Source organism: Amblyraja radiata, chromosome 11, assembly GCF_010909765.2.
Source record: "Amblyraja radiata isolate CabotCenter1 chromosome 11, sAmbRad1.1.pri, whole genome shotgun sequence".
NCBI lineage: Eukaryota > Metazoa > Chordata > Chondrichthyes > Rajiformes > Rajidae > Amblyraja > Amblyraja radiata.
The window spans coordinates 56080041-56093336 of NC_045966.1; the positions used below are offsets into that span (position 1 = coordinate 56080041).

At 42.5% G+C, this 13296-nt stretch overlaps 1 protein-coding gene across 1 annotated transcript in view; it reads right to left on the minus strand.

Annotated features, from left to right (window-relative positions):
- The window catches only part of dock2 (dedicator of cytokinesis 2), a 703541-nt gene that overhangs the window by 576716 nt on the left and 113529 nt on the right, over window positions 1–13296 (minus strand). Inside the window, exons 12-13 of the mRNA XM_033029960.1 lie at window positions 11364–11443; window positions 3034–3159 (exon numbers count right to left, since the gene is read on the minus strand). Coding sequence (XP_032885851.1) covers window positions 3034–3159; window positions 11364–11443 — 206 coding nt within the window. The remainder of the gene's footprint in view (window positions 1–3033; window positions 3160–11363; window positions 11444–13296) is intronic.

The following is a 13296-nucleotide window of genomic DNA, read 5'->3' on the forward strand; positions in this document are numbered from 1 at the left end:
TCTTGCATTCTGAAAAAATATCGAGTTTAGTTTAGTTTAGTTTAGTTTTTATTGTTATGTGTAATGAGGTACAGTGAAAAGCTTTTGTTTGCATGCTATCCATTCAAAGAAGACTATACCATCAAGCCATCAACAGTGCACTGATAAAGGGCAAACATTCAGTGTAAAAATATAACACTGAAGTCTGATAAAGTCTGAATGAAGATGGTTCAAGTGTCTCAAATTAGTGAGATGGAAGGTTAGGACTGAATTATTGCTGATGCGAGGACTGTTCAGTTGCTTGAAATCAGATTTGGGAAGAAACTGCTACTAAATCTGAAGGTACTGTATACGTTTCCAAACTTCTGTATCTCTTGTCCATTTGGAGAAGGGAGAAGAGGAAGTAACCAGGAGGAGACTGGTCCTTGATTATGCTGACTGCCTTGCCGAAGCAGCATGAAGTGTCGATGGAGTCAATGGAAGGAAAGCCCGTTTGTGTGATGGTCTGGGCTACGTCCACAACTCTCTGCAATGACTTGTAGTCTTGGATGGGAGCTGTTCCCAACTAGGCTGCAATGTGTCCTGATTGGATGCTTTCCATGATGCATCTGTAGAAATTGGTGAGGCTTACTGGGGACGTACGCGTCAAACCTCCTGAGCCTTCTAAGGAAGTAGAGGCATTGGTGTGGTTCTTTGGCCATAGCTGTGATGTGGCTGGTCCTGGGAAAATTGTTGGTGATATTTATTCCCAGGAACTTTAAGCCATCGACCATCCCCTCTTCAGCATCAGCAATGTAGACTGGGGTATGCACATTGCTTTGCTTCCTGAAGTCAATGATTATCTATTTTGACTTGCTGACATTAAAGGGAGAGGTTGTTGTCTTTGTGTTGCATTAGGAACACTAACTCCTAGAGGCATAGCCTAGATTAGGCTAATCTTGAGCCAAATTTGTGGGATGTTAGGCTGGCAAGCATGTCAGCATGTGGGATGTCATATTCTACACAGGTCTGCAGCTCAAGCACTGGGAGGAAGTATTGCAGTCACCTACTGCCCAGGCCTGCATGTTGTGCATCAACTCTCCTGTAAGGAACTTGCATGAGTGGTGTGATGAGCAGATGATGACCATGGGCAATGAAGGTTTTGACCTGTTGGAAAGCCTGCTTGGGGAATTCAGCCATCAGTCCTCAATAGTCCAAGAGTTAGAGTTTGGAGCTAGTCCTTTCCAGCATTCACAAAACTGATCCTGAATCTGCGAAAACAGAAAGAAATGCCAGGACCTCAGGTGTAGGAAGGAACTGCAGATGCTGGTTGGAACCGAAGATAGACACAAAAGGTTGGAGTAACTCAGCCAGTCAGACAGCATCTCTGGAGAAAGGGAATAGGTGATGTTTCGGGTCGAGACCCTTCTTCAGACTGAGAGTCAGAGGAAAAGGTAACCAGCTCAGTGTTTGCAAGAGCACAGTGTTGTTCTGGGTGTTCATTTTGCTGCAATGCAAATTCACCATGGCTGCGGACGTTTCCTCCTGCTCATTCATGGGATCTCAACATCTGACAAGCCCAGCATTTAATAACCATCCTTAATTGCCCTCGAGAAGATGCCCGTAAACCATGATGTTGGGCAACTGAATATAAAGATTTCCAAGATTGTGTCCGAAGATGATGACCAGTAACGTCTTTCCAAATCAAGATGGTGTATGACACATAGGAACAATCTCAAGGTACTGTTTTCCTGTGCTTCTATTGGAGCTAAAATGTCTGGGGTTGGAGTGCAGAGATTCCAGTGCATGGCTATTGTGATCTCAAAAGCAGCAAGCACAATGGTTCTCCTCTTCTTCTCAGTTGAAAGTTGTGACTGGCGTTGCAGATTTCAGTGAAGATGGCCTGACTGAAATGCAGATATTTTAATCACTGTTGAAGTACAAGAGAAGTCTTTGCTTATTTCCCCCAAAATGCTGAATTGCAAAAGAAATACCATCAATGAATTCATGTCCAGGAGCCAAAGAATGCAGTTACGTATACTGAGGTATACTGAAAATGCTATCCCATCAAAGAAAATATTACTATACATAAATATAGCCAACCCAAACTTAAGTCCAATAGGTAGAGGAAACATCCAGAGTCCAAAGTGTAGTTGTCAGCATTGTAGCGTAACAGTTCCAGAGATATATTCCAATGTCCACCATGAGATAGAGGAGAATTGGTCTAATCCCTGGTTATGGAACTACAGAAGCCTGATAACATAAGCTTGATAACGAAGGTGGTTATCTGGTGGTGCAGTCTTTCATACTCTGTATATTCTGCCCAGTAAGAGCAGGGAAAAGAAGGAATAACCGGGGTGTGTAAGGCCTTTGATTAAGTATGGTGCTTTCCCGAGGCAGCGTGCATTTTAAATACAAGCTTTGCTGAATAAAATATGTCTAGAAAGCACCGAGCACTTGTGATTCATAGGAGCAACCGGCAGAAATCAATCAGCTAATGCTTTTGGAACTGACAGGTCCCTTCCAGCGACTGCACTTGTGAGGTTGTGCATGTTTAAGAGGTGTTAACTAAAGATTAGCACCATTCATGGTAAATTATTGTTGCATGTTGGAGAACATCATGTTCGACTTACCGGTGACTGCTTTCTTTGCAATTCACCCTTGACAACATCATCACTAATGGGACTCATGCCACATACAATGGCCTCTTACTACTGTAGCAACTATGGCGGATAGCTTGCACAAGATAAGGTCCAAATAACAGCAACCGGATAAATGATGAAATAATCTTATGATTAAATAATGTTAGTTGAATAATATTTGTTGAACTGTTAGTTAAAAAAAGTAAGGAAACATGTTTATAAGATACAGGCCATTTAGCAGAACTGTTCCATTGATCAGAGAGATAAGACACAGCTTAGTACATTCTGCAGCACCATTCACCCGAAGGTTAGTATTCCTATTTTTTGTTATTGTCAGCAACATAGCCTAGATCAAACATGCCCTGTTGTTTTTCTTTGGAAAGTCCCTTTCACTCCTCTCACGTTAATGGAATGAAGTGCAGTGTCAACTCACCTGGCATGATGATCTCAGGGAATCCCAGCTTCCTGGCCACCACTGTGTTCCTGTCTACCAGATGTGGATAATCTTTTCTGATCTGGGACACGTCCCCCACCAACATTTTCATTGTCACCCATAGGCCTGCAAAAGATAACATGGAACCTTGTTCAACACTTTTTTAATGCTACCTGAAAAATAAGAGTTTTACCAACAATCCCCTGCTGGGTTCAAAATGTTGGCACTTGGAGAAAACAATTTCTTGCTGTATATTTTTTACCCAGACGAGACAGTGAAACATTTAAATAGTCAGTAGCGAAATTTAAAAATACACTGTAGTTATTCAGTATAAGATCCTGTCATTGGCAATGTTGTTTTATGGCTCTTCAAAGATGGTCACATCTGACCCATTTATTCCACATAGCTTCACATAGGTTGATTTAATACATAACTAAAGAAAACAGATTAAAATTAATTTTGCTGCAAAGTCAGAGCTGAAAGAAAGTACTTGACACATGGCACTTGTGGCCTCTATAGAATTTGTTAATTATATTTTCATAATGTATAAATTCATAGTATATAAAATCATGAGAGGAATTGATCGGTAGCTGCACAGAGTCACTTGCCCAGAGTAGGTGATTCGAGGACTAGAGGACATAGGTTTAAGGTGAAGGGGAAGAGATGGGAATCTGAGGGGTAACATTTTCACACAAAGGGTGGTGGGTGTTTGGAACAAACTGCCAGAGGAGGTAGTTGAGGCAGGGACTGTCCCAATATTTAGATACAGTTAGATAGGTACATGTTTGGTGGGATATGGGCCAAACGCAGGCAGGTGAGACTAGTGTAACTGGGACATGTTGGCCGGTGTGGGCACGTTAGGCTGAACGGCCTGTTTCCACGCTGTATGACTATGAATCTATGACTATGACCGATATAAACACACTGAAGCTGATTTAGTGTCGACACGTTGCAGGAATGTGACTTTCAATATAGTTACATAAACAGTTCTAATTATACAATAAAGTGATGTGCTTTGAAGATTGTGTCATTCATGAACATTTCAAGATCAGGCACCAATTACCAATATGTTTGGCACAACTTCTAGGGTGGGGGAGCATTTGATGTTTCTGTTATATTTTAGTTTATTAGTCTGTTTTCTACATATTTATAAAACAATAATACAGAGAGAGAATTTTATTCTGGACAAGACGGTGTGTTTCAGGATCATTCAATACTGTATATTCCAGGTTGTGAAATGCTATGAATGAAACATTGATAGTATATATTCATAAGTCGCAGTGACTGACGTCTATGGCAGTTAATATTTTGTTGATCTACCAAGGCCTCAACTCCTCTAACATCTGCATAACATGGTCTCCAATCTTTCAAAAATGCATCTACCTCTTCTTTAAACACCTTCACTGAGGGGCAGAGGATTGCATTGATTCACCATCTCTGCGGGAAGAAATGTCTATAAAATTCAATTATAAGTGACCACTGTCATATTGTGAGGCTCTGTCCATTGATCCACTAGACCGTAAAGACAAAAGCTCCCAGAGGTGAAACTTTTAAAACAACAGGTCTCACTGGGGTGGCAAAGGTATTGTAAGGCAGGTAGATACTGTATACCACATCAGACTGCACTGTAGCTTAATGCTTCAATTGTATGTGGCTGTGTGCAGTCTCATTTTGTAGGTTCAACAAAGTTGCCTCACGGGCATCTGGAAATATTCTCATATGCTCCCATATCTTTGAACCTATTTGTTTGGTAATTCAGGGTGAAAGCTTCTCATTTCAGTCCGCCTGTGGAAGATGCATCAAGCCAATTTGTTCTTGCCATTGCAGTGTTCTGCTTCTGGTTGGCTCTTGTGCTTTATAGTGGTTCTTGGGATTGTGAGAGGGACTGACAGTACAGACACTGTTTCATCTATATGAAGGCAACTTAACCAGAGGGTATTGTCTCAGGATAAAGGTCAGTCATCTAGGACTAAGAAAAACAAAAATATATTTTTGCAAAGAGTTATGAATCTGTTATTCAATACCACAAAAGGCGAAGGACACACTGCTCTTGAAACATGTTCAAAGGTAACATTGGTAGATCTTTTGAAAGTATGGAAGCAAGAAGGTTTGACACATAGCAAAACAAAACAAAAACTGAGGAACAGAAAATACTGGGAATGCTCAGCAATTCAGGCAGCAGCTATGGAGTGAGTATCAAAGTTATTATTTTGGGACAATGATCAGAACCAAGTTTTCAGAGAATTGCAGACAATGAAAGAATAATATTGTCACAATAGAGGATTTTAACATTCCTATTTTCAACTAGAATTGCCATTGTGCCATAGGCTTAGATGCAGTGAAATTTGTTAAATGTATTCAGGAAAGATTCCTTTGCCAACGAGAGTGGTTCATGCAAGGGAGAGGGCAAAACTTGAACTACTCTGAGGGAATTGGACAGGGCAAGTGACTAACGTATAAGTGGGCAAGCCTTTTGGAACCAGCAACCACAGCTCTATTAGCTTAAAAATAGTCATGGTAGGTATTAGGATAAGGATGGGCCACAAGACAAAGTTCTAAATTGGGGCAAGTCCAACATTGATGGTCTCAGACAAGAACTCGCATAATTTGACTGGAGTAGTTGCTTCTGGCAAAGGGACATCTGGAAAGTAAGATACTTTTAAAAGTGTGAGAGCGAGAATTAAAGGTATGCATAGTCCTGTTAGAATGAAGGGCATGGCAGGTAGGAATAAAGAGTGCTGGATGATGAGAAAAATCGAGCCTCTTGTCAAGAAAAAGATGGCCTGGTTCAGGTACAGGCAGTTGTGACCAAGTAAATTCCTGGAGGAGTATAAGGGATTGTGAAGTATACAGGAGGGGGGAAAAGGGGGCATGAGATTGCTCTGGCATATAAGATTAAGGGGAATTCAAAGAGATTTTATCGGTATATTAAGGGAAGTGGCATTATGGAGTGGCAAGAGAGAGAATAGGACCTCATAAACCAAAGTAGTCATCTAGGTGTGGATTTCCAGAAGAAGGGCAAGGTCCTTTTACGTGAAGAAATGCATGAAGACAGGGAATGTAGAAAAATTAATGGAACTGTCTCGAAGGTAGTCCATATTACAGTTGAAGAGGGCTGGACGTCCTAATACATATGAAGTTAATAAATCTCCTCAGCTTGATCAGATATATCTAAGCAGACTGTGGGAAGCTAGAGAAGAAATTGGAGGAGTCCTGGCTGAGATGCATGAAGCATCTTTGGATACAGGTGAGATGGGGGTGGCTCATGTTGTTCCTCTGATTAAGAAGGGCTGCAAAGAAACACTTGAGAACCATGGACTGGTAAGACCAACATCTGTGGTCAGAAAGTTACTGAGGAAGACAAGATATACGTACATTTGGAAAGACAGGAATAGTTTAGGGAGAGTAGGCATGATCTTGTGCACGGGAGATCATGTCTCATGAATTTGATTGAGTTTTTTGAAGACCCAATAAGGATGATAAGAGCATGGAAATGGGCACAGTTTATATGCACTCAAGCAAAATCCATGGATCCATGGAACTGGAAAAATAATTAGTTTCAGTGTAGAAAGCAGAGGGTTATGGTGGAAGTTTATTCTTTGGACTAGTAGTGTGTCTCAGGGATTGGTGTTGTTTGTCTATATCAGCTATTTGGATGAGAAGTGTGTAGGAAGGAACTACAGATGCTGGTTTACACTGAAGATAGAGACCAAAAATGCTGGTGTAACTCAGTGGGACAGGCAGCATCTCTGGAGAGAAGGAATGGGTAATGTTTCGGATCGAGACCGGATGAGAACATACAAGGCATTTTTAGTAAGTTTGCAGATGACACAGAAACAGGTGGTATCATAGAAAATGAAGATGGTTATTAGGAATGACAGTGGGATCTTGATCAGTTGGGTAAGTGGACCAAGGATTAGCTGATGGAGTTTAATTTGCACAAGTGTGTGGTGTGGCATTTTGAGAAGTTAAACCAGGATTGGACCTTCACAGTGCACAGTAGGTCCCCGAGGAGCATTGTAGGGCAGAGGGATCTAGAAATATGTACATACTTTGATAAAAGCGACATTGCAGGTACATGGGGTGGTGAAGAAAGCATTTGGCACTCCGGCCTTCATCAGTCATGGAATTGAACATAGAAGTTGGGATGTTGCGCTATACTTTTTACAAGATGTAGATGAGGCCATATTTGGAATATTGTGTTCAATTTTGGTCACCCTGCTAAAGGAAAGATATAATTTGACTGCAAAAAGTGCAGAGAAAATTCATGAGGATGTTGTCAGGACTCAAGGGTCTGTGTTATAGGGAGAGGTTGGGCAGGCCCAGACATAATTCCTTGGAGCATAGGAGGCTGAGTGTTAAAGTTATAAAGGTGTATACAAATCATGGCAGGATGGATAGGTTGAATACACAAAGTCTTTTCACCAGAGTAGGACAATCATGAACTAGCAGGCATAGGTTTAAGGTGAGAGGGGAACAATTTAATAATAACCTGAGGGACACCTTTTTCACACAGAGGGTGAAGGGTACATGAAATGATATGCCAAAGGAAATAGTTGAGGTAAGTAAATAACATATAAAAGTCGTTTGGACAGGTAAATCAATAGGAAAGGTTTGTGGAAGGATGTGTGAAAAGGGTGTCCCTGAGGTCCTACTTAATCTCTTGCTTCTCATTTTAGGCCGATGACCTCTAGTTTTAGAATCTACTAGCCTTGGAAAAAGGCTGTGAGCATTATTTTATCCATTCCATTGATGATGTTGTGTTCTTCATTAACGTTCCAAACTGTTGCTGAGAATTTCCAGCATTTTCTTTTTTTTATTCAGAGGATTTGGAAAGTGGATGAGAGGGAATTAGAGTCCAAGATGTATCCAGGATATTAATGAATAATAAAGCAGGTTGAAGGAACTGCATGGCCTACTTCTACCTTCATTTGCATTAGTATTTTTCTATGTTTCTTTCTCACGCTTTTTTCAATGATCCGTACACTTTCTCTTGATATGAATCAACTCACTGCATGCAATAATGGTTGGAAAGGAGTGGGTACTTGCTGATTCACTTCAAAGAGAGACACAGACAGGATGAAAAGAAGAGCCACAAGAAACTGCAGCTGCAGGAATCTGAGCAGGAAACAAACTGCTGGAGGAATGTCACGGAGTCACGCAGCACCTGTGGAGGGAAATGTACAGGTGACATTTTGGGTCAGGACCCTTCTTCAGGCTGGTTGAGTGGAGGGGATGTAGCTGGTAGAAAGAGGGAGGAGAAGAGGGGGTTGCAAGTGCTGGCCCTCATTTTTCTTCCTCACCCCATTTACTTCCACTCACCATTCTTCCCCCTGGGTCTACATTTCACTCGCCACCTTGCTTTCTTATCAGGTTCCACTATTTACACCCTTTTGGCTTCTCTACTTCTCACCTCCATCATTGGTTACTTACCCCCACCTCCCCCCCCCCCCAACAAATTTGTCAAGCAACCCCCCTTACCTGGATCTACCTATTTTGCTAGTCCTTGCTGTCTCCTCCCCTTCCTTAACCCTCTAGCTGTCTCCTCCCACCCGCCCGCCCTCGGGCTCCTCCTCCTCCCCTTTTCCTTCCTTCTCCCCCCCACCCCCCATCAGTCTGAAGAAGGGTTTCGGCCCGAAACGTCGCCTATTTCCTTCGCTCCATAAATGCTGCTGCACCCGCTGAGTTTCTCCAACAATTTTGTGTACCTTCTATATATCACTTGCCAGGTCTTAATTCAACTCTTCCCCTCTTTTCACCAGCTAGAGTTGCTGCCTTACAGCGCCAGAGACCCGGGTTCGATCCTGACCACAGGTGCTTGTGTGCCCATGACCTGTATGGATTTTCTCTGGTTTCCTCCCACACTACAAAGACATACAGCTTTGTAGGTTAATTAGCTTCAGTAAAATTGTAAATTTCCCGAGTGTGTGTAGGATAGTGTTAAGGGCCTGTCCCAGTTAGGCAATTTTTTCAGCGACTGCCGGTGACAGTCACAGTTGTAGCAGGTCACCGAAAAACTGGCAACTGGACCCTCCCTATGACAATGTCTACATCAACCTACCACCTAGTCGACGTCAAGCAACCACAAGCTACCGACAACCGGCGACCCATTGGGACGTCCACCTACGACCACACCTACAACATCCTACGAACACACAGGCAATAATCTACGACAACCAAAGTCAACCAACGTACAACTGCGACAAGCTACGATCCTGTCAGTAACAACTGAAGACAACTGAAGACAATTCAGTCGCCGGTACCTGTCGCCAGTTGACGTAGGTTGACGTAGGTAGTCGCAATGGAATTCACCGAAGTTAGCACCTGGCGACAACCTGCGTCATCCTGGCAACAACCTACGACAGGAGAAGACAAGCTATGTCAAGCCTACAGTCGCCGAAAGGTTTTGAACATTTCAAAATCCAGAAAAAAGTTACGACTCATTAGGCGACTTGTGGAGACAACTCATGACCATACAGGCGTCACCCCGCAACCATGTGGCGACAGCCTAGTCGCCTGTAGTTGCCGACTTAGTCGTCTAAGTGGGCCAGGCCCTTTAGAGTGCGGGGATCACTGGTCAGCGGGGACTCAGTGGGCCGAAGGGCCTGTTTCTGTGCTGTATCTCTAAACTAAAAAAAACTCCCATCTACTCCTTCAATCTAAAGATGGCTCCCGAACCAAAATATTTAATCCATTTCCTTCCACAGATGCTGCCTGACCTGTTGAGCTCCTCCAGTGGTTTGTTTTTATGCTAAGGAAGAAAAGAGTAGAATATTTATGTCTGCAAACATTTTAGGAATGTGTTGATTGTTTGAACAATTGGTTTTGAAGTTAGATTCTGAATGGGGACCAGTTTTCAGCAATAAAAGAAATGATAGAGACACAAGGAACAGCAAACGTTGGAATCTTGAGCAAAACACAAACTGCTGAAGAAGAAGCTTGAGCCGAAATGCTGCCAATCCTTTCCCTCCAAAGTAGGAGCTGAGTTTCAAGGTCAGGCAATGACTGTGGTGGGCAATCAAATCATTAACTGGATAGAAGCATTAGCAGAGTGGAAACCAACTGAATTATTTGATCGCTGTACCCACTGTAAATGGGATTATTCAAAGAATCATGCTAATATGCCATTGCAAACAGCCCAACTGTTCATGAGGTTTGACTAATCCGATAGGTTTATTCCGTTGAAGATGGACACAAAATGCTGGAGTAACTCAGCGGGACGGGCAGCATCTCTGGAGAGAACGAATGGGTGACGTTTCGGATCGAGACCCTTCTTCAGACTGAAACGTCACCCATCACCCGAAACGTCGCTGAGTTACTCCACCATTTTGTGTCAATCTTTGGTGTGAATTAGCATTTGCAGTTCCTATTTTATTTTATGCACAACAGCAGTACATTCATTTCCCTCCAATGCAACACTTTTATCATGTAGTAAGACTAAGTGACACTTCAGAAAGAAATCTCACTGGATTTAGCTTCTGGCATAATCTAATTAGGTGTAATCTCAGATCAATTTGAGCCCTAATTCTATGACTCTTATTCAATTCATCTTTACTTCATATTAAATTCTTCTGTGGGGCATACATATGTATTTATATGCGGGTATAACCTCTGAATACCATCTGAACAGAAAACCACATTGTTAATAAGTTCTAATCAAAGAACAGCATAAGGAGCTTTGTGTCCTATGCAAATGTAGTTTAGTTTAGTTTAGAGATACAGTGTGGAAACAGGCCCTTTGGCCCACTGAGTCCGCACCGACCAGCGATCCCCGCACTTTAACACTAGCTTACACGAGGGACAATTTACATTCATACCAAGCCAATTAACCTACAAACCTGTACGTCTTTGGAGTGTGGGAGGAAACCGAAAATCTCGGAGAAAACCCACACAGGTCACGGGGAAAACATACAAACTCCGTACAGACAAGCACCTGTAGTCAGGATCTAACCCAGGTCCTTTGCGCTGTAAGGCAATAGCTCTACCGCTACACCACAGTGCCGCCCCGTACTATATGTTAATAATCAAAGTGTCATCATTATGAGGCATGTCTGGGTGTGCCTTACTATCCATCTTCAGTAAAGTATACAATCCCGTATTCAAGCTTCTAATGTCTTCTGGATATTATTGCAGTCAGAGTGTACTGACACACCCAAAGCTGCTGGTACCCAGCCCACTATGCACTATGCAATATGCAGACCACTTCCTTCAGTCATTACCACCGGAAGCAGAGTGACTATTAACAAATATTGACAAGACATAAAATGATGTTATTCTAATGTGCATATAACCCAGGAAGGAAGAATTAGTAGCATGATCAAAAGGATTACCTTGTCCTTTTTCATCCCCAGATTTGGTGGAAATTACACGATTGAGTAAGGAGTGCAGAAAATCATTCTCTGCTACAAACCTGCAAAAACAAAAATGATAATGAAGGTGATTGGAATGCAATGGCTGCAGGATAAAAGCACAGCGATACATGAATGCAAAGTGGTGGATATAAAGATTCCTGGATACATTGTGGTCATGCTCAGAAACTCAGACATTGTGCAGTGGATGTTTACGAAAAAGTGATAACTTTGAAATAAAATGTTGCTGTTCATTTCTGAAGACATGTGAAGCATCCAAGCTAGAAAAAGGTTGGTATTAGCATCACCAAACCCAGTTCAATTATATTCAATGGGAGAATCGTCCACTGAATTTTCAACTGAGGTTTCCTGCATCTTTTTCCCATTATAGATAATTACAGAGCCATAGTCATAGTTAGATTTAGCTCTTAGGGCAAAAAGAATCAAGGGATATGGGGAAAAAGCAGGAATGGAGGACTGATTTTAGATGATCATCCATGATCATATTGAATGGCTTACTCCTGCACCTATTTTTCTATGTTTCTATGTTTCTTATACAGCACAGAAACAACCCCTTTGCCTTAGCTCATCAATGCCAATCGAGGTGCCTTCCTAAGCAAGTCCCATTTGCCTGCATTTGGCCCATATCGCTCTAAACCTTTCCTATCCATGAACCTGTCCAAATAGTATTTCAATGTTGTAGTTGTGCCTGCCTTAACCACGTCCTCTGGCAGCACGTTCCATATACCCACCATCTTACCTCCTGCGTTTCTTTTGAAAATTTCCCATCTCACCTTAAACCTATCCCCTCAAGTTTTAGACACCCTTACCCTGGGACAAAGACTGTGACCATCACATATTCCATTCCTCTCATGTTTTATTATAAATCTCTATCAGATCACTCGTCATCATCCGTCACTCCAGAGAGAACTGTCCCAATCTCTCCAGTTTCCTCATATCTCAAGCCCACAAATCGAAGAAATATCCTTGTGAATTGTATCTGTTCCCCTCAGTTTTAATCAAAATCTTCCTATAGTGCGATGACCAGAACTGCACACAATATTGCACGTGTAGTCTCACCAACGTCTTGTACAGGTGTAACATGATGACCCAACTCTTGCTGTTAACTCTCGAGTGAAACGGGAGAAAGGGATTGCTTTTCTTTTCACCAGGAAGTATTGGTATAGTTTATTATTGTCACATGGGCCAATTTGTTTAGCATGCTATCCAGACAAATCATACCATACATGATAACAACAGGCTGGGCAAATAGAGAAAGGAAACAGAGCACAGAATGTAGTTTACAGCTTCAGACAAAGTGCAGATAAAAAAGAAAGGTGCAAGTGCCACACCGAGGTAGACTGAGAGATCAGGAATTAATTTATAACAGGTTAGTTCAAGAGTCTCATAACAGCAGGGAGAGAACTATTCTTGAATCTAGTGGGACATGCTTTCAGGCGTGTAGTTCTCCAGCCTGATGGGAGAGGGGAGAAGAGAGAATTACTGGGATGTGAGTGGTCGTGATAAAGTTGGCTGCTTTCCCAAGGGGTCGTCGAGGGAGGCTGGAATGCTGGATTGTTTGATGGACTGGGCTAGATAAGTAGCTCAGTGGGTCAGGCAGCATCTCAGGAGAACATGGATATGTAAGGTTTCAGGTCAGGACCCTTCTTCAGACTCTTAGAGAGTAGGAGATGGGACAAGGGGTCACTGGGCGGTGAGGACTCCTTGCCAGGGCAGCACAGTGGCGCAGCAGTAGAGATGCTGCCTTAAGGGCCTGTCCCACTTAGGCAACTTTTTCGGCAGCAGTCGGCGACAGTCACTGTCGTGGCGTGACGCCAAGAAACCGGCCCCTTACGACAATGTCTATGACAGGCTGCCACCTAGTCGACGTCAAGCAACGACAAGCTATGTCAAC